Raw genomic sequence first — 21,443 nt, 5'->3', positions numbered from 1 at the left:
TAATAAATCTTCGGCTCTGCGTCTAGGTCAAGTGCTCCATCACGGTGCCAAAACAGTCTGTCCTCCATAGGCTGCGTCCTTGTCCGCCTGTGTCACTCCGCTCCGGGACTGATGTGATCTGACTGACAATGGCCCGTGTGTCTGCCAGGTGCCGTCGTAGAGTCCGGCTCCACAGGAGAGCGGCGGCCCGGTCGCCGGATGAAAGCAGCGTTTGTGGAAAAGATATGAGCCCAAAAAACAGACTGTATCATTCACTGTTGATTGTAGAAACCAGCACGAGTCACTCTTCATTATTTTTATTTCACCTTTTTTTCCGCAAAACACAGAACAGTTAAACCAAATTTGACTTCTCCCTGTACATAAAGATGTCCTCCTACGAGACGTGTCTCCACTGCCTGTGATCTGACTTCAAATTCGACAAACAGTTATTTTCTCACCCTTTTGAAAAACAAATCACCGTCTCAGGTATGAGCTGCGGACGTCAACAGGGATGTAACCACACACATTCTACACGTTTCTTCAAATGTAAGGATGTTTTCAAAACAAGTCGTCCCTATTCATTATAGTTACATTCGTTGAATCTCTTTGATAATTACAGTATCATTAATGTAAGTGTTTTCATCTTTTCCCCCCAATTGCATCCGCAGTAATTGCTGGCAATTAACGTGAACTGGCTTTTGTCTTTTGGCGTCGCTCGACACGTCCCTGATTCGTCAGAGCTCCGTCCTCTCGCTCTTTAATAGGATATAATTAGGTGGAAAATCTAAAATAAAACATAATAGAAGAAGTCAAATGATTCCAAAAACACATTTGACTTTTTAGCCATTAATTCTAAATGTTCTCGCTGCTGTTAGAGATAGTTCTGGTGTCCCTGGAGAGAAACACCCTTTAAGATAACATTATGCACTTTGCCATTAAAATAGAATTACACAATAAAGTCGTATCTGTAGCCACACGAGTACAGAACCATATCCTGTCACATTTTTATAAATCGTGGCTACAACAGAAGAAGCTGAGACGCCTCGGTCACCGAAAACTAACGTTACAGACGATATGTTACAACCTAACAGCAGCAAACTGTGGCCGAGTTCACATTTCACGTATTGTATGTACAAAATGTGGTTTTCAGAGGCGATGTGATAAAACCACAAACCACCGTGACAATCAAATCAATCTACAAAACGACTCTACGCTCAACATGTGGAGGAGAAACGTGTCGGGTTCTCAGGGCCGATCCCTTCAGAGTGTGATGAGTTCAAATGTTTACCTGGTTCCACACAGTGTCGATGATCAGTCGTCCACAGTGATGCGTTAACACTTACAGCTCAACACTTAGTTTTCCTTTTGGAGGACGACTTTTGAAGCGGACACTCTGGAGACTTGTCCGCTTCTTTCTCAAAACGCCATTCAGCACGTTGGCAGTCGAACTCACATTTCATTTCAAAGAAGTGGATCGAAATTATATCTGATTTTTTTTTTAAGTCACCAAATTGCTCCCACGAGGCAGTGAAGTCGAATGAGCTGATATCTCAGCAGCAGCAGCAGCTTCAGCAGGTTCAGTTTCAACAGATCAGCTCCTCAGGTATAATCCACTCTCGATTCCAGTGCTCTTGCTCTTTTCCACTTCATGACAAACAAAAGAAACATGTAGGTTTTTTTCGCTCTCTGGCAAATGAAAGTTCATGAGTGGAGTCACGTCTTGAGATGAGAGCGCGGCGTCGAGCCTCACTTCCTACAAAAGGTAGAAGCCTTCCTGCGGTAGCACTATAGGTGTGAAACCAAAGGCCAGAGCCAGGAGCAAACTGGAGGCGTGCAGGCGGCTGAGCTCGGCCGGGGAACTTCTGGCGACGGCGTTGGAGTCGCTGGACTCGTCCAATTGATGGTTCTGGGGATGGAAAGGAAAGAACGTTACGTCGAATGGAAAAATAAAAAATATATTTTTGAAATGGATCACTTAATTCCTTTTCTGTGAGATCCAGCATGAATCTGAGATTCGGCTCAATAAATGAAAACCTATTAATATTCCTATATGAAGGTGACATTGGGAATAGAAGTAGAAATATTGTCAATATTAAGTTGATAACAGCATCTCTGTCAGACTTAAGAGATTTAAAGGTGATGCAATGACAATACAAAGTGAAACAAGTGCAGTGGAAACAAACATAGTAAATAAATAATGTGACTAATCAAAGTATAAAATATTTAGTGCATATTTTTGTTCATTAATATCCAGATTTAAAGTATCTGTGTAAAGATGTATGTCTGATCATATGTTGAACTAACCTTGGTGTCTGTACTGACGTTACATTCTCAAACATTAGCATCATTCTCCTCACAAAAGCTTTTATTAGATCTCGTACAGGAAGCTCACAACAATACAACGAGTCTCACCACACACTGCTCAGTATCCACCGTTTGATTCGACACCAGCTTCTGGGCCTTGAGGGAAAACAACAAGAAAGGAAAGCGGAGAGGAACGTTAACTTTCATTCTGTTTGATTGTCTTTCAAGATCCCTCACTGGCTCATGATGGGGCAAAGAAAAACATACACAAAACACAAAGAGGTGGCTGCTTCTTTCATGTCGTCAGTCATCGAGTGCAGCGGAGACTGAACCGAGGTCGAAGCAAATGCACGGTCAAGGTCAAGCACAAATCCTTATTACGTCAAGTAATGACCCCCCCCCCCCCCCCAAAGTTTGTCTCTGTGAGATCCCGGTGATTGTGCAGCCTCAAGGTTACGACGATTTAATGCATTGAAACTTTTCTCTGGCTGCTCCGAACCCTCTCAGCCGCACGTAAACACACACACATGCATTTCCACACTCGCAGATACACACTCACAGATACACACTCACAGATACAGAGATGGACCACAGAGAATGATAAAGTGACTCTACGGTGGTTTGGGAACAATAATAAACACGGCACACACTGGTTTTAAGTAGAGAGGATTCCATGAGGCAGGATTGTGGAGAAGAATGATTAATTGCTCTATAGGAGGTCTTTCCTCCTGCAGGAGGTTTTTAGCGGCGATAAATCATATTATCACTATTAAAATCCAATATGATAGATCGTCTCGCTTAAAGTTTGTGATATCATCTCATTTTAAAAATATAGCCCCGTGGTATTTACCCGAGGAGGAATAGCAGAGGTCTGAAGTGTTGTGGCTGAGGCCAGAAAGTAACAAAGCGGCCGCAGCACATTCCAACAAAACGTGTCTTTTTACGATGTTAAATATTAACTTCAGTTCTATTTGATATTTCAAAACTGATAAACATTTGCATGTCATTGTTTAAAGTTAATATTGGGAATTGTTATAGATCAACAAAACATTCAAGAGATGTAAGACACGATAATCAGCAGAATTTGGTGAAAGCTTTCTTCTTGGACTTGTACCAGTTCTTGTAGAGTCGCCCCCTACTGGTCATTGAAGAGAATACAGGTTTCAGGCACTTCCTCATTGGCTTCACTTTCCGGATCCCGAACATTTTTATATGTTATATGTCTATTTTATTGAGACACTGTCAGAGGGACTCAGTTCTCATGCAACTAGGAGGTTCATTAAAAGGATGAGCTCTCTCTCTCTCTCTCTCTCTCTCTCTCTCTCTCTCTCACACACACACACACTACCTCTGTGGGCCTTATCTGATGTTTCTGTGGCAACCAATTAGCTTTGACACGACAGATTTGGAAAGCCTGACTTTCTGCCCGGGGGGGGGGGGGGGGTAGACTGTGCACGCCATCATAAAACCATCTGTGATCCATCAAGGTGACGGAGCCTGACGTCTGACGCTCAGACGAATCTCAATTTGGATTCAGGCTCTTTCTCTCAGAACTTTTTGGAGGTTTCTGAAGATGTTTGTTGTAAAGTATTTATTTTTTATTTGGGTTATTACTTGAAAATGTTTACATGCTCTGATGTTCTTAAAACGCATCACTTTCCTCACACACTGCCTCAGCTCCTCTTGTCATCCTCTGTCTGAAACCACTTTAAGCTCCTGTCTCTTTAAGGCCCCCCTCCTGATAAAGCCCGGTCTGCTCTGATTGGTTAGCTGGTCTACTCTGTTGTGATTGGTCAACCACTTCCAGCACGTGTAGCCTCCGCTCTCACTTTACCTGGCGTGGTTAGGGGGCGTGTCGGACCGGCTGCGAGGCGTGCAGTATGCAAATGTGGGGAATTGTGACGTCACTTTAGTGTTGACTTTTTAATTTGCAGACTTTAACTTTACATAAAAAACAATATAACACACTAGAAAATAATTTAAAAAGCATATGTTCAATATAATTAGTCATTTCTTTATTTCTTTATCCTATTCTTTTTTAACTGTGGAGATGAGGCACAGCCACTAACCGCAAACAGATACTTCCCCCCCAGCAGCACTGAGAGCAGTGCAGGTATAATATACTCTGGATTTATAACAGTGAAAACTTTATATTGTCTAAACTGTGCGGTCAAACTAAATGTGCTGCAGAGAGGGCTGGAGTGTGGCATGACAAATGTTGCTGATTTCTAGATATGAATTGTTTGTAATGTTTTCTGGAGGCTCCTAAAGTCACAATGGTACAAAAACAACGTTAAAATACATGTATGAATTTTTATGTTGACAAATCTGCTTTCAAATCTTCTCTCACATTTACACATTTAATTGATCTTCAGTGCAGCGATGACATCTCCACTTAAAAGATGAACTGTATTTTATAAAACTTCACCTGTAAGGTTCCACAGATGTGATATAACGAGTCTCTGTCGAGATGCGGTTTGGTCACGTCTGCGTCCAGAGCGCCGCCGGCTCGCTCCTTGGCTCTCCGGCTGATGCTCGGATCTGCTGCCGTGGGCTGGATGGGGGGTTGGGGTTGCCAAACTCCGACATCAGTACCGTTGCCAAAAGCCTGGATGGCGTTACCTGCAAGAAATACAGATGGAATAGGATTCAATGAAATTGTGATACTGTTGATACATGAAACTATTCCTTGCATGGAGGCGTTTAAACTCAGCGGTGCAAAGCTGGGAGGGAAATCGGTTTCTTTACAGAACTTCTAAATGTGGGGACTCACGCAGGCATCTGTTCTTGGTGAAAAACTCTGAGAACTTATCACAGTCCGGTTTGCTGTTCCCGCTGCTGCTGCAGTCGCACCACGGCGAGAGGATGATTCCAAGAGATCGCACGTAATTGGGCGTCATCACCGTACCTGCGGCACAAAAGAGAAGAAAGCCTCTGTAAAGTCACCGTGGCCGTCGTCCCATCGTCACAGCTCGAACCTCCAGGACTCGTCTTGATTTGCTCGCGCACATTCAAGGCTGTGCACACTTTGAAATCTGATTCAGGAGCCTTTTAAACCCCATTTACAAAGTCTATAGAACTTGCACTGGACTGCAAGGTGCCTCATTAAGGAGCCGTGTTATCATGCATAACTATCAGTCTATCAATGCTTCCCTTTTTAATAAGGAGCCCATTGACTCTACCCTCTGCTTTGACATTGACGCAGCAACCTACTGCATCGTGGTGATAGAGCTCAGCAATACAACTAAAAATGATATCAAGATAATTATTTTCACATCAGTCGATATCGACACTTATCACGATAAATGTCTCACAACTATTTAAAGTTTAAAGACTGATTTATGCGTCTGAGTGAAGGTTGAGGTTTTAAACTAAGCAGAGAATGACAAATATTTGATAAACAGCAAAAATATTTTGACAATGCTATTTTATGTTGCTATTGGAGAGAATTATATTCTTATACTTACAGATATTGTTTTTTAACCTGACATGATTATTATTATTATTGACTTATACATGATTTCCATAATGATATAGCAATGCCAGTGGTCCTGCCTGTTCCACAACATGTAGAACAGTATAAAAGATGTTACTGATGTAAGTTGTCCTCCTGATGTGACTGAATGAAAGCGCTGCCTTCCTCTTCTTCGCTGTGCGAGGACAGACAGGTTTCTTTTTGTCGGTGGTGACACCAGGGGGAGCCATTAGAGGCTGTAACCTGTGTGCGAAGTGCTGCAGATTAAAATGTCCGCCTGTTGCGTTCTCGATTGGTCACTGTTGCCCCGCGTTCAGATCTCATTATGAAAACTCAATGGGACGTCATTTTTTCCTCCTCCACATAATGAAACCTGCTGATGGAGGAAGGGCTGATCAAAGGGAAGTGAGCGGTGCGCGGCGCACGGGGGATGAACTGTGATGGCCTGTGCTCCCCACAGATTTGCAGGTTATTGACTGTGATCTCGTCTGTCTGGGCTGCCTCGCCGATCCGGTGCCTAACCTCTGCTGTGGAGAACACATCAAGATAAAGTTACTTGGCTTGATACGTGAACATCTGTGAGGGAAGGGTGTGGGTTCGATTACACGCCGACAAATCAGCGGTGCCACAGTTTAATCTCTAATGAAAAACCAGAGTACGAGCAGTTTGTGTGTGATTTCAGATTTATGATGAGATTTCTTTTATGTTTTCAACGCTTCTTAACAGAAAAAAAAGACATAATTGATCCAAGCAAATCGAAGTGTATAAAATATGAAGGCCGTGGTTCTATGGTGACCAGCAGTGCCGGATGTAGGAATTTTCTAAATCAGGGGCCATAGAGGGGCCACAATTTACACAGAAGGTCCAATTATATGTCCAACATCCAAGTCCTGATTCAGTCAGGTGCACACTTCAGATTTGTGTCATTTCTTGTTTATTGCTTTAAGCAAAGCCACAAATAATTGAATATATTTGGAAAATTGTTCCTTATTCAAGCAAATTGTGATTAGAAAATAAAAATTCTAAATAACATGTCATATTTATTGTTAGTAAAGTGTTTGTAAAGTTTCTTTAAAGACTACAGACAGGACAGGGGCACTTCAGGGGCCAATTTCAGCTGGGGCCTGTGCCCCCCTGGCCCCGGAACTGGATCCGGCCCTGGTGACCACACTGAGGTAAATCCTCTCTGTGCTTTAAAGGAACATGTTTTGTATTCTGTGCAGTTTTAGAGGAAGAATCTACGGAGGCCTTCAAGTGCAAAACAAAATCAAATAGAATCCATATACATCACTTTTAATTAAACAGACGAAAGCTTCACGCAATCAAACATAAAAAAAACTGAATAAAAAAACGAGATAAAAAAAACAATACAAACAAGTTTGATTGGAAAAAGAATGCTCATGATTCGAAAAACCGATTCTGCTCCTTCCTTGTTCCCTCGAGTTCCCTGATTGTCACCGAAACAAATCAAAAGAAGCACCGTTAGCAGCGCGACTAATTCTGAAGCTATTTGTGAAACATTCTGAGGGAATCACTCACCAATGAGTCCTGAATACGACAGCAGACAATCAGCGTAGTTCTCCCTCAGACAGCCGGAGATGGAGCGAGCTTCTGGCTGACAGTTACTGATGAAGTCTGCCAGCCTTGACCTGGAAAAAACAAAAAAACGTAGATAGAAATGCAAATACCCCTGATGCTGATATTGGATTTCAGGCTCGTAGTGAGCGAAGCGCTTTGTCACATTTATAAGCAACGGTTCAACGATTTAAAGACGCGTGAAAACAAATCAGTGTTTCCTGTTCAACTCTGCCTGTTAAAGTATAAATTGTGAAAGAAAGAAAAGAGTAGTAGCTCCTTCACTGAATGAAAGACCGAGGTTATAGCGACTGATGAATTAAACTCTCAGTTGTCAGTTTGTACTTGTCATGTCTTAGAAGAGAATCTCTGCAGGTGATGTGAAATTATAATATATTTGCAATGAAGTAGACAAGAGGAGGCAAAGTTATTTTATTCCATTCACTCCAATCTGCATGATTTTGCACTGTGGGAGGAACCTGGAGAAAACCCATTAACCATGTGGAGAACATGCCAACTCCACACAGAAGGAATCCTTAATATGTGCGTGTGTGCATTGTTCGTTACCTGCAGATGTAGTTGGTCTTGCACGAGTTCTGCAGAGACAGACAGTTTGGTTTGTCCTTGTCCTCGTAGGAGCAGACGGGCACGATGGTTTGTCGTCTGCGTTCCGCGCAGGCCGTCTGGTCCCCCGCTGGACAGGAGCAGTACAGCATCCCGTAGCTGTATTTAGCTGGAACCTTCATTTTGGGGAAACAGAGAGAAGAGAGAGTACATGTTGACACCGGTGCCGTTATTCCCTGGAGGGCAAACTGCATCCTGAACATTTTCACCTTCCAAGAGCAGCTCCTGTTTATTAAGATCCTGTTGTGCAACTAAATGTAAAATTACACATTAAACACAGCATTTTTACGACTTGTGTTGATGTCGAAACCACAAAATCAAACTCAGAAAAAGGAAGCTACAAGTAACCCGCTGCTTCATTACCTTGTCAAAGAACTGTCGTAGGGCTTTGTGGCATTTGCGCTTGTTGCACGCCTCGGAGGCAGACACCCTGCTCGTGCAGGGGTTGATGTACGCCGAGCGGTATTTCTTACATGTGTCGTTCAGGTTACAGGCTTTGGCAGCGTTCAGGCAGTTGTTCTCCTTCGTGGATGCGGGCTCGGCTAAGAGAGAGGGGAGAGACGGCACAGTGTTTTCTTGTGCAGGTGTTAGGATGCAGGAGATACTTGCTTGTCGTTCGGGACACAGAAAGAAAACAAGATGGATCCTGAGGAAAATATTGTCCTGCATTGAAATTCAAGGGGATTTTACACTGTTATCCTCATTATCAGGATCATTTCCAGCGTGTAACACAGTTTCTTCACCTCTGGATGTGTCACTGACTTTTTCCACCCATTATTTTGCATCCATTTAAAAATCGTCACCTCCGGAGAAATCACACATCTCCATTTTAATCCACATTTCTAAGGAAGCTCGTTTATATCTCTGGAAAAATATTGAGTCAATAGTCTTTTTGAGATATTTTGGGACATTTCATCGACAGACTCAGGTGGTGAAGACACGTGGCAAAGGGCCAAGTCGGAATCAAACCTGCGTCCGCTGCAGGGGGACTTCAGCCTCCGTGTTGTGTCAATATTGACGTGAATCATCCAAAATGACGGGAAGTGAATATTCATCCCAGACATCCCACTTGAAAATGGCCCTTGAGATCTTTTTAGTCATTTAAAACCAAATTCTCGGAATGTTATGGAACATTTACTTTGACTGAAACAGCGAAAAAATCCACAGTGTCAGAAGTCGGAGCCTTTTTGAATTATCATACAAATTGTGTGGATACAGAAATACAATTTTACAGGGAAATATCTTAAATTATTGCACTAATTTGTTGTTGCAGTTGCTTTGTTTCACATTTAAATTCTCATATCAGATTCATCTCTCAGACTTCATTAGCTCCTCCTGATCACATCAGCAATATGCCCCTGAAGTGCACATCTCATCAAAATATACAAAAGTCTGCTGCGGTTTTTGTATCTCACCGAAGACACAGAAATGTACTTTCTTGAAAATCCAACACAGACACGAACCAAACCACCCATCTTTACTTCCATCCCCGTTTCCTTCCAATCAGAGCAAAAGTGCTCTGCAGCCGACGTAATGACGCTCACATCTCATTTTCTCATTTGTTGTAGTTAAAGTCCTTCCCGCTCCACTGACTCCCCGCACGGCAAAACAAACTGTATCCTCGGCCTCGGCATGGAAGAATGAATTCTGTAATTCTGCCTTTTGAGGTGGAATTGAAGTTCACTGCGCTCTTTCATGCACCACAGAATGAGCCCTGATTAAATCTGAATACATTCTTGAACCTTGGGTTAATCACATATTACAAAAGCCATTACTTACATCTGACAAGTGCCTGGAGATGTGGGCTGTGATCCTGCAGTGGCCGTTTGTGGCTTTTTGGGCCATAGGTGTGACAGATTTACCTCAGAATGCTAAACTTGGCTGTATTAACACACCCTTACTCTGAGGATCTGGGTTAAAACGTGGCTCTGCTTGTGTGTGGTTGTCAAGCTGAGAGTTAGAAGGTTGGAGCTGTAGGTCAGGAGTGTGACATCACCGACACCCCCTTGGCAGGAAAAAACCTTTTCAAGGGCACTTTTACATTTAATCAGCTAATTGTGTGGTCCTACTTTCTCCTTCTGGGGAATCGCTTCGGCACAAACCATGTTTCATATCTTCCTTATTCATCGGGGCGTTGTTGACGTAGCAAATTTCAACCAACACGCCCCAAGAGCACGTGAAGAGCATCGTGTCGGAAAACTGCGACGGATCACAAATGTGATTCAGAGCCATGAAGTCAATTTGACATCGACAGTTACATAAACAGGGCCGTGTTGAAGGTTGTTGTTAATAGTCGTCTGGGCCGTGGACTGTTTGTAAAGGTGGACGACACGTCTCCACTTCCGAAGCCGAACTATACTTTAAGTTCGGTCCATGTCCCATCCACTAACATGGAGGAAGCTGGATTAATGACCTTTACTGCAGCCAGGCTTCACTTTTGAGACGCTGCCATGTCGTCCATCTTTTTTATAAACAGCCTATGGTCTGTGCTTATGTGCAATTTGTATAATTTTGTGTTGCATGATCTGTTTGTTTCTATAATCCTCTTAAAGTCCTAAAGTTTCAACTAAATACCGCGAAGTGTCTCATATCATTTGATTTACAGACAAAGCCCACCAGCTACAAAAAGGTGATTTGTAACCTGACATCATTTCCTGTTAAAAGGCCAGTGGAGCTTAAGGAAAACAAATCTCCCTCAGACGTCTTAGGTTGCACCCCCCCCGAGCGAGGCCACCACGCTGCTGGTGCAGACCTCCTAACGAGCCAGTCTAGGAATCTGACCCTTTGACCTCTAACAGGTTGATACTAAAGATCTTTAAAAAGGGGCCGGCAGCCAGGTCTGGTTAGGGAGGAAGAGGAGAGGTCTACTATCGTGTCCTGGGGGCTGCTCACTGGTGAAAGTGAGAACCAGAAGTCTACGGGTTTTGTAAAACCGTGAAGGGGGGGGTTGGGGTTTGGGTCTTAGTGGTGGATTTAAAGTTTTAATAGATTAATGAGTAACTATGGATGTATCTGTGCTGGAGAAGAATCCGTTGGTCTTGTATCTTTTAAAGAAAGAAAGGCATGTGATTGTATTTTCTTTGCTGTTCTGCTTGGAAACGACTGTTGATGGTTGATCAAAGTTCATCACGATTCTGCAGAAGTGCTTTTATGTACAGGTGAGAATGAAGCTGAGGAAACATGTAAGAAAAAGGATGTAGAGGTTCTCGTGTCTCAGGAACATCCACAGTAATCAGTGCATCCTTCTGATTCTGCAGCCCCCTCACTTCTTTCAGAAATGTTCTCAGACGAATTAATCATCTTTTTGAAAGGATGTGGAATAAATAAGAGCAATAAAACGTCCTGGACTGAAGTCGCCGTTTAGCACAGGGGCAGTGAGGTCAGAGGCGGCAGAGTCGGTCCTAAAATCTCTCGTCTCCCGAGGGTTTAGTTCCACTGCAGCAGTTCTGGATAACAATGTTCTGCCGAGAAATCGCTCAGGCCACTCTTTTCCTCTTAGACTGTGTTCCACCACTATAGGAAAAGCAGATTACACGAATATGAAGTGCTCCAGTGTGATCCACTAACTAAACCTCAGGCTGCAGCTGAATGGAGACGTGGAGGCAACAAGTAAATAAAAATGGACAGATATGAGCTTTTCATGCACGTATTGGTATCTGCCTTTCTATTTGCCGATATGCACCGATGTGAAAACTTATTTTACACAATAAATTTGCTATGTAAAAACAATTATTTTATATATATTATTTTTAAGTTCGATATATTTGGTCGTAATTGTGTTTTCGTTGTATTTACAGTTTTTTCTAGGGAAGTTTATGTTTAAAGTTTAAAATATCAAGACTAAATTGCATTTCTGTGTTATTAGGGTTTGATAACGACGTATTTGGAGTCATTGCCAAATTTGCTTAATAATTAATCATGTTGTCCATGTACAACCAAGCCACAGACTCAGCAATGCTCCTCAGCAACAGATCCTGAGGCTCAAGTGTGGAGGCCTCTATTATGTACATTTCACATATCGTGTTTTCCAGCCCCATCATCTCCCTTTAGACCCGATTCCCCTGCATATTCTCCCTCGCCTGGAAATTTAAAACCATTACCCAGTCTCCATTTACAGTCGGGATGGCTGTCCAAAATAAAAGTCCTAAGCCATGTATCACTGCTTTATTTAATCCCTCCACTTAGTGCCTGCCCCTCTTTGTCGTCCCCTTATAAAAGAAAGAAAACAGCAGTGGTCGGAGCCGTCTCCTTCGTCTATTAGGCGTCCTGCCAGCGTCCCTAAATCCACGCCAGTGTCTCCGAATTTATGACTGGACCCGAGACCCATTTATTAAGTGCACCCGTGTAATTAGCAAAATCTCACTTAGCTCCAACTGCTCCGGTTATTCCTGTCCCCCATTTAATCCTCCAGACAGCCATTCGTCCTGCCTTGACTTAAAAAGCATTGCTGAAGTTTTAACACACGACTCTGTGGGCGAGGACGCTGCTGCAGAACCGTGGGACTCGTGCGGTTGAGGCAGCGACGACGGAGATTAGAATATTTAGCGATTGTGACGAATGGAAGTTGCTCAGATGTTTGATTTTTCATACTGGAACCATTCGTCCACATAGTGACAAGCAACCAACTCCCTTTAAAAGTTTCAGGTTGGGGGGGGGGGACATCATGCAATAACATCTCTGCTGGCAGATGTGACTCGGTGGTTGCGAATGAGGTAAAGTAATGTGACATATGGAGCCACTGTGCCTGCAGGACACAGGAGAGAGATGAGGAAATTCAACTGCAAATCCCTGTGGATGCACCTGTTGATGCTGCGCAGGAGTCGGGGGGGGGGGGGGCACTTTGTCTTCCTAGTTTTTCAAAAAAGTCGATTCCAAATCAAATATAAAACTGTCCTGATGTGTAAATTAGCTTTTCACCATCAGCCATTGTCATTTAATATCACCAATGGATGTTCTTCATTGTTCAGAACAACCTTTGATGTAGCTTACAAAATAATTCCTTTAAAAGATGCTAATTAAATATATAATCGGCATATGTAAATCTATAAATTTATATAAATGAACATACTCACCATTAACAAATAAGAATTTTGTATATTTAACATTAATTATTCTTAGAAAACTTGATTTTAATCGGTGTACCTGTTTCTTATGTAAATCAAACAGACTTGTATACATTAATGAACATGTATATTAACCCTCCTGTACTTTGGGTGAGAAAAACCTTACAGGGGTATGTACATGTCACTGCTAATGTATGATAATTTAAATGTGCTGGATGATTTGCATGTATGAAGCTTTCCATTTAGCACTAATGCACGTGCCACATCGCAGCCTGAGTGATTGTGTGCTTGTGTGCGTACAGTTTGTTTGTGTGGGTGCAAGCGCGTGCTCGGGTCACATCGAATAATTTAATTCCTGGCCGAGGAACATTCTCCTGCGTGTCACCTGCAGCACGCAGCGTTTCATTTTCCCATCTCAAAGCTGTGATTAGCCGGAGCCTGCATCATCACTCATGGTTGCGTATCCACTTGGCTCCCCCCCGCTCAACTTGTCATCGCGGCTAAGCCATCGGCTGCACTCATCTTTGTGAGGAATTCACACTCTGCGAGGCCCGAGCCTTCATCTTGCAATGACGTTGGGTTAGTGCACAAATGTGTGTGTTTGTGTGTGTGTGTGTGTGTGTGTGTGTGTGTGTGTGTGTGTGTGTGTGTGTGTGTGTGTGTGTGTGTGTGTGTGTGTGTGTGTGTGTGTGTGTGTGTGTGAGCAGAAGTGGTAAATAGTATTTTCTCAATGATATTCTTGCCATGATTCAAATTGTCAAAATATAATTTCTGATGTAGCTTAATTCAAAGCATCAGAACTCAGCAGCAAAGTAAGAATGACATTTTTTCAGGAGTGTTTTACTCCAACATTTCAAGTCGTATCTCTCTCTCTCTCTCTCTCTCTCTCTCTCTCTCTCTCTCTCTCTCTCTCTCCACACAGCTGAACATTTAAATGATGTCTTTTCATAGTAAACTACTCTCAGCATAGGAGTTGATATGAACTGAAGTTTTGATTAAGTTTCTTCAAATTAAAGTTAAATCGATTGTGTTAATAGCACAGGTTGATTTTCACAGTTTTCCTTTCTCGGTGTATAGTGATTGATTTAATGTTTTGACACGTAATTTTGTCGTGGAGTAAAACAAATAAAAATTACAGCTTTAGCTTTAAATTTTAATCTTAATTAACATGTGTTTTTCTTTATAATGTTTGCATATTATTTATTGGGCAACTGTCTTCTTTCTATATTTACATTGTTTATATTTTTGTATTGTTGGTATTGTTTATAGGTTGACGATGTTGCTCTCATATTTGAATGTTGATATTAGGTTCTGGTTTTATTCTTGTAACCTTCTTGTGTTTAGACTTTTGGATTTGTCGGTTCCTGTTTTACTTTGAAGCTTCTTTCCCTGTGTTCCCTCCCTCTACTTCCAGCCTGGTTTCCTGTTCCTGTGATGGCCACCTGCTGCCATGTGTCTCACCTGAGTCCAGGCTCCTCTGTTTGTTTGTTAACTGAATATGGATTTGTATTTAACTCGCCTGCCGACTGAACCGTAAGTCTGATTGTGGTGAATTAAATCCACCGTCCTCTTTCTGCTTGTTGTGTCCTACAAACCCCAGACCTCACCTCAACACTGTAAAAGTCATGTGTCAAGTTGAAGGTTGACTTACTTTATATTTATTGTATAAACGCTGGTATTACTGTGTCTACCCCTTTTCAAATGTGCTTTATATTGTGAAAGAAAAACTCTGAAATCCAGAACCTTTGCCACCAAACAGAATGAAGTTTCGTCTGTTTCGCTTCCTGCCAGCGAATCCTCAAGTTTTTAAACATTTGATTACGGAGCATTTAAGTGAATTCCTAACCCTCAGCTTGTGTCTTATTATCGGGCGTCGAGCTTCCTCTGGTTAACTCGGTTGGAATAAATTGCTTTATTCCGCGGTTACAGAGGGGCCGAACAAAAACAAAGGCGACGCGTGGGAAAGGAAATGCCTGGAGATGAGTCGCTGATATGACTGAGAGCAGTCTTGTGTGCAAGGGCTCAGCAGATTTAAAGCGTTTCCCTCCGACCGATTGCGGCTGTGATGTTCAGCTGCGGTTTGTCTGCTCGTGTATGTGCAGCCGACAGACCCGGCCCGGCCCCGAGGCGAGAGGACAAAGACTACTGAGGATTAATCTGTTGCTTCAGGCGGCGAGAACCACTGAATTATTCTTGAGATCTTTTGCAATGGGAAAAGAATCATTCCCGAGTTTCGTCTCTTGTGCACGGACCTGATTCTCTGTGAGACTGCTGATGAGCTGAGAGGATGGTTATGGGAGGAGAGGGTCTGGATACTGGGCTCAGTGGTGAACCAGCATGGGTCCTGGTGAGCGTGGTTGTGTCCATGTAAGTTGAGAGTTTGTTACTGAATACATTTTAGGAAATATGTTTCAATTTAGTATATGTGTAGAGGAATTTCTGTATTAAACAAGAACTGAAAGATAAAATCAGAAATTCAGATTAGAGCTCAACTGATATGGGGCCCGATGCCGATACCAATATTAGGGTAGTAAAATATTAAGAAAATTTGCCAATGACTCCAAATATGTCGTTATCAAACCCTAAATTTCATTTAGTCTTAATATTTAAACGTATACTTTTCTATAAATAACTGCAAATACAATGAAAACCCAACTACAGCCAAATATATCGAACATGAAAAATAATATATAAAATACATTTTTTTCACATAAGATATAAACATGAATGCACATCTCTGCATTGTTTATTGTGTAAAATAAAAGTGTTCACGTATTCCTAACTTTCAAATAAAATATAAACACATTTTTGTCCTTGTCAGAGTAAAGCGATGAGAACCTACAGAAGGAAACAGTGGATTTTATTCTCTTGCTCATTCTTATGTACAGTATGTGGTCCTCCCCCCAAAAACATCCTCTTGTAATCTAATCAGTCCTCGTACCCGTGGTGCCAGACTTTCTCTGGATAAGGCAAATCAGTACATCTTGTTTCGAAAATACAAAAAAGTAGCTTATACTTATAATGAGTTGAGAATGTGACGTACAAGCAGATACACTCTGCAACAAACCCTGCTACCTCAACTTCGGCTGCAGGATTGTAAAGAATATAAACACGAGGCTGCAGGTACATCGGTAATAATCCCATGTTGTGGAGCAGTATGATTTAGAGATGATTTAGAGTTTTGCTTGTTGCCCCCTGGTGCTGCGAGAAGAATTTTTTAAAGGCGTAAACATGGTGTGTGTGTGTGTGTGGTACAGAGGCTACTGTCTTCCCATCGTTCTTACTGCACAACAGCATTGTGATGCATGTGGTTCACTGATCTATAAATGATGCAGAATTGAATATCAGCTCTCGCTCGAGACCATGTTCTAGTAGTCACGATCTTCTGGTTCGGTATTGATGAGGATATAAATACATCATAAGTGAGTGGCTTTGGTTGGAGCCATAAATAAAGAAATGTGACTCTGTGAAGGTGGAGCTCAAAACAAAGTAGGGCCGGCATGAGGAGTGGGAAACCGAGTAGCCACGCTCATGTCACGGCTCCGTGGGTTTCAGTATTGGGGTGATAGGCATTCGTGCGTCACTCAGGATAAACTTCAATCACTTCTGCCGTCTCCAAGTAAGACTTTAAATTTGTCCAATTCTTAGAAATGTCTGAAGGCAAAGTCAAGATTGTGAACATGGTAAACATTTCACTTTGCACCGACTATACATGAAGACAGAATTCACCTAAAGATGGACGACAGGACAGCTCCTCAAAAGTGAAGCCAAATCAACTCAATCGCCCCCTGGTGACTGGCTGCAGTATAGGTCATAAACCCCGCCTCCTCCATGTTAACAAACTGAAAAGTCCAAGTACACATCAAAATTGTCTTCTTCTCTTTCAACATGTTCGTCTAGTGCTCATTTCTCTGATAAGTTATAAGTTATTCGATCATCTAAAAACAGGGTGAAACGTCACGATTGACCTGAGACTGACTCACGATTGGCCGAGCACCTACATGCAGGACAACGGCTCCACTCCATGATCACTTCTGTGCAGTGATTGGACACATGATCATCAACGTGTCACGCATCTGTGATATTTCAGCTTCATTCTACTGCAACAGGAGGAAGCGGAGCTGCATCATCCATCTTTATATACAGTCATTGTGAGTCTCTCTGAGCTGCAGACGCTTAAGTCTTGATTTCTTGCTGCGAGATATTTTTCAGTTTCATCATCATTTGCAAGAAGTCATTTGGGGGAAAAAGAAAATCTAATAAGTGCGTATAATAACCTGGATTGGTTAATCATTGCAGTGATCATCACGTCTTAGCGGTGAACACAGGAGACCCAGATGATTCCATCCTGGCTCACATGAGCATTATTCCACGCAGCCCGTTGCCTGAGGCCTGGCTTAGTCTCACACAGGAATGAGGTCACTTATGGCAAATGGATTTCTTATATCTAACCCATTAGGTGATTTATTTATTTTCAGAAGCGCCTTTGGCTGCTTACACACTTCTATACATTAAACAGTATGTATCCTTAACGTAGGTGATATCTTACACTAACACCACCTTTTTATAATGATTAAAACCACGAGGTGCACATAATGTGAGTCACTGGCTTTGATAGAAGAGCGTTTTATCAGCTGATCAGATTTTACAATATGGCTTGATGGAGATTTACTGGGATTTCTTTAGATTTCAGGCGCTCTGTCTTATTCTTCTTGGCCCTTTTTAATAATCGCTGTTTTATTTTACTTCGAGAGCCGTTATCCGAAAGCCTCACAAATCCTTCCCTGCAATCCGTCTTCGTCTCACATTGCTAGATCCGCCTCGACGTTACGTTTTGCACCATTCCAGCGCGCGGGGGGGGGGGAAATCAGGTTGCAATAACTTTTTCTTTACCCTCCGTTTGAAATACAGTCAACCATTATGTCATTGCACGTGGAGCAGGGGCCACAGTGGTACGCTAAGTGGATTCAATCACAGCAAGGGAGGGAGAGAGGGAGGGAGGGAGAGAGGGAGGGAGAGAGAGAGAATCAAATAACCATTTTTTTTTTCTACACTGAAATAGTAGCTGGCCAGTGCAGAGACACACACACACACACACACACACACACACACACACACACACACACACACACACAGCTTTTATCAGTGCCATTGAACACAGACATATGGTGATTGCTCCTCTGTGTGTGTCTGATCCCTGCAGATCGAACATGGGCCTGTCTACGTGTGTGCACCCACTTCACCTGCACTCCACTGACGTCTGAGGACATTCGTTTCCATTACTTTTCTTTCTTTTTAAATCCATGCGTACGGCCCTGGAAGGCTCCCACGTCTCAAACAACACCCCCTCCACTCTAAAAGGCTGATTAATTAAAAACCAGCTCATACTGTAACTGCTACTTCCAGCGACCGTGCTGTGACGGAGGGTGGAACACATGCAGACCTCTAATCGCTCTGAGAGCTTCGAAAGTGAAACACACTTAATGACTCTGCTTTGTGTACGGTGGGTCACAGTGACAGATAAAAGCTTTTGTGATGGATAATGGGCGTCGAAAGCTGCAGCCTGAAACCAGACGGCAACAGAAAAGAGCGGGTTGTCAAACAGTGACAGATTTTTTTGCAGGGTGATGTGGGGCCTAGACTTTGGGTTTGAGGCGTAACAGAGAAATAATGGCCGTGTGCGGAGTGACTTAACTTTTCGAACGGTGTCTAAACTCGAACCCGAGGAATGGCAGCAATGTGAAAAAAAACAGCTTCTCACCAGCGATGATGGGCGCCAGGCGGAAGATGTCTGAGAGGCGGCTGTTGACGGGTTCATACGGAGAATATTCCAGCAAATCGTTACCTGCACGGGGGGGGAAACAAAATGATAGTAAACATGTGGTGCAGGTGGATGTTATCTGATCCTCTTTAACGTTATGAAATCAATTACCCTGAATGGCTAATTGACTAATCCTCCTTTAATTACTCACAGATAATACAGGAGCTCTTATGTTGTCGTGTAGGAACGTGTGCAGGGGTTTGACCTTATGTTCATTTTCCAACAAGTGAGATCAGGTTGTATCGGGATACGTGTGCCGCGGCCATAAATCTCTGGCACCATGGAGATGGTGTTGGACATGTATTTGTTCCTGCTTGATTTTATAAGCAGACCTGCTCAGTGCAACGTGACTAATATTTACACTTCAGTGAGTTCAGGGTTAAATTGGGTGAAGGGTAATAATGTATCTGAGTAGAAATCTGACGTCCTTTTCTATGAGAGTTTCCCTTTAAGCTGCTTTCTCTGCACTTCAGATGTAAATATTGTTCTTTGTACCCCACTGACGATAGTTTTTCACATGCAAAACACATGAGATGATGTAAATGCATGATTATAAAGTATTCAAATAGCTGGAATGATGCTCAACACACATTAATGAATCTGTAAAAATAATCCCCAGCATGAAATATGTTTTATTGAATTACTTTTAATGCTATTTCACTAAATGTATGTCTCTTCTTGTATTGTAACATTTGAAATGCAGGACTTTATATTTGTGATGGATTCTGTTTAGACAAAGGAAAGTCCTCTGACTACTTTTAAAAGCAAGTCACTTAGAGGTTAATGGCTCTTCTCTGAATCATTGCATTACCCTGTAGGCTCTGAAATATGCTCCAGAAGATCCGGAGGCAGTTCTTCTCCTTCTTCATGCCTCTTCTACACCTGCAGTTGTTCAGGGGGCTCTGCTTCATGGCGTCTATGGCGCTGCGGCACTCGCCCTGCGCCTCCGTACCGGTGACCGCGCTGAAGTTGCTCTCCCTGCCCGCCACACACTGCCTCATCGTCCGGTACTTGGTGCTGCAGGAGTACTCCTTCAGACACTGCTCGCTGGCCCGCACGCAGTCCAGGCGCGCGGACCGGGAGGCTGCGCCGCCGTCGCCCTTCAAGGTGACCACCGAGTCTGGGAGTCACAAGAAGTGCGTTAGGGAAGATCCGTGCGCGCGGCTACACTTCCAATCCCTCAATCATCAATATTTCACTCGATTGCACTTCATTTTTTTTAGTTCATACAAACTTTCCGGACCCTGGATGATCGGTCAGAGCAAAGAAAACGCAGCAGTTTTACGCACGACAGAGGATGAGTCTTCTCCGCACTGCCACTGTTTGCTGCGCTTATTAAACCGGATTATTATAACTATTAAACATACCACAGCCTGAACATTGTAGAAATTCAACAGATGAAGTCGTTACTTACCCGGGAAGAACAATAAGATGGCGAAAGTTGTTAAAATCATTGCGCCACAGGGGTTTTGGAAAGTGGCTTGAACAGGGTGATCCGCGGATTATCTCGAAATGTCAAGAACGATATGTCACACAGATCCACGTTGGTTGCTCGAGCTGTGGGCTGAAGTGAAGCTGCATCCTGTAGATCCAACAGGGACGATCCCAACAAGCCAGCAGCCGAGTCCAGCAGCCGAGACCACAACGCGCAAATCAGCCAGGATCAGGAGTTTTGGAGGAAAACACCAGGAGCGCGCAGATGGAGCATTCCCTCCTCTCTCTGCTCCCATCAGCCCCCTCGGGGAGACGCAGGACAAAACTTGACAGCCGCAGATTGTAAAGTAAGAAAAATAAAACGTCCTGAGCCAAATCAGTTTAACTTAATGAAGGAAATTCACGTTTTTTCTGTTGTACATCCTCCAAAGGCTGGAAAAATCCGTTCCACGCGCGTAAAGCCTCAACATCAGCAGCGTCTGGTCCGGACTCTTCTGCCTCCACATCAGCGACTGAGGCTCGGGATGCGACGCCTCGGGGCGTGACGTCATACCACTGTGCGCACGATGACCCCCCCCCCTAATCAACCAATTATCAGTCTCAATTTACAGCAAACTGCGAGGATGGTCACAACAAATCGAACGCAATCAGCGAGCAAGTTAAATCTGTGACAACATCTCCACTGCTACAGAGCTCGTTCGTGAACTGTGTGAAAGAGCAACATTTATAATAGCTTATTCTATAGACTGTTTACATAACCTGCAGGGGGTGTAGAATATCTGCTATAGACCAGCTAGATTGCATTTTCTAAGCCGTTATTTGGGATGTTTTAAAAGTTTCAAGTGTCACTGAGATTTAAACGCACATGTTCAAATTGAGAAGACATGAAATGATATCGCCTCTGAAACTACAGAATTTAAACTGGTAAAACTCTCTGATTTAGAGACTGTGTGGAAAGTGAGAAGGAGGCATTCAGGAGTTTAGTCATCTTGGATTCTGTTCTGATAGATGTACTGATCCCATAGATCGTCCCGTGTTACAGCAGCAACACACATACACAAGATATGACAATATAAGAACACCTTTACTGTAATAGGAGTCTAATCGATGCATTTCCTCTCCCCATGTGCTTGATTTGGATCAATTGCAGCCTCCTCCAGACGTCACT

General features: G+C 43.0%; 1 protein-coding gene across 1 annotated transcript; it reads right to left on the bottom strand.

Annotated features, from left to right (window-relative positions):
- Positions 1–1,477: 1,477 nt before the first annotated feature.
- gfra1b (gdnf family receptor alpha 1b) lies at positions 1,478–20,791 on the bottom strand. The gene is made up of 10 exons (XM_034571239.1): positions 20,256–20,791; positions 19,653–19,961; positions 18,782–18,865; positions 8,321–8,499; positions 7,901–8,073; positions 7,298–7,407; positions 5,057–5,191; positions 4,712–4,905; positions 2,392–2,439; positions 1,478–1,885 (listed from the first exon to the last, which is right to left on the bottom strand). Exons 1-10 carry the CDS (start codon positions 20,293–20,295, stop codon positions 1,733–1,735), a joined length of 1,425 nt encoding a protein of 474 aa, XP_034427130.1. The 5' UTR covers positions 20,296–20,791; the 3' UTR covers positions 1,478–1,732.
- Positions 20,792–21,443: the final 652 nt, after the last annotated feature.

This window comes from Hippoglossus hippoglossus, chromosome 19 (assembly GCF_009819705.1).
Source record: "Hippoglossus hippoglossus isolate fHipHip1 chromosome 19, fHipHip1.pri, whole genome shotgun sequence".
Classification (NCBI taxonomy): Eukaryota; Metazoa; Chordata; class Actinopteri; order Pleuronectiformes; family Pleuronectidae; genus Hippoglossus; species Hippoglossus hippoglossus.
This window is presented reverse-complemented; position numbering and strand designations above follow the sequence as displayed.

Coding starts and splice junctions, on each gene's coding strand:
- gfra1b (XM_034571239.1), bottom strand. CDS start 20,295: ATGATTTTAACAACTTTCGCCATCTTATTGTTCTTCCCGG. Junction 18,866..19,652: donor CATATTTCAGAGCCTACAGG/GTAATGCAATGA, acceptor CCCCCCGTGCAG/GTAACGATTTGCTGGAATAT. Junction 1,886..2,391: donor TGGATACTGAGCAGTGTGTG/GTGAGACTCGTT, acceptor TTCCATCCCCAG/AACCATCAATTGGACGAGTC.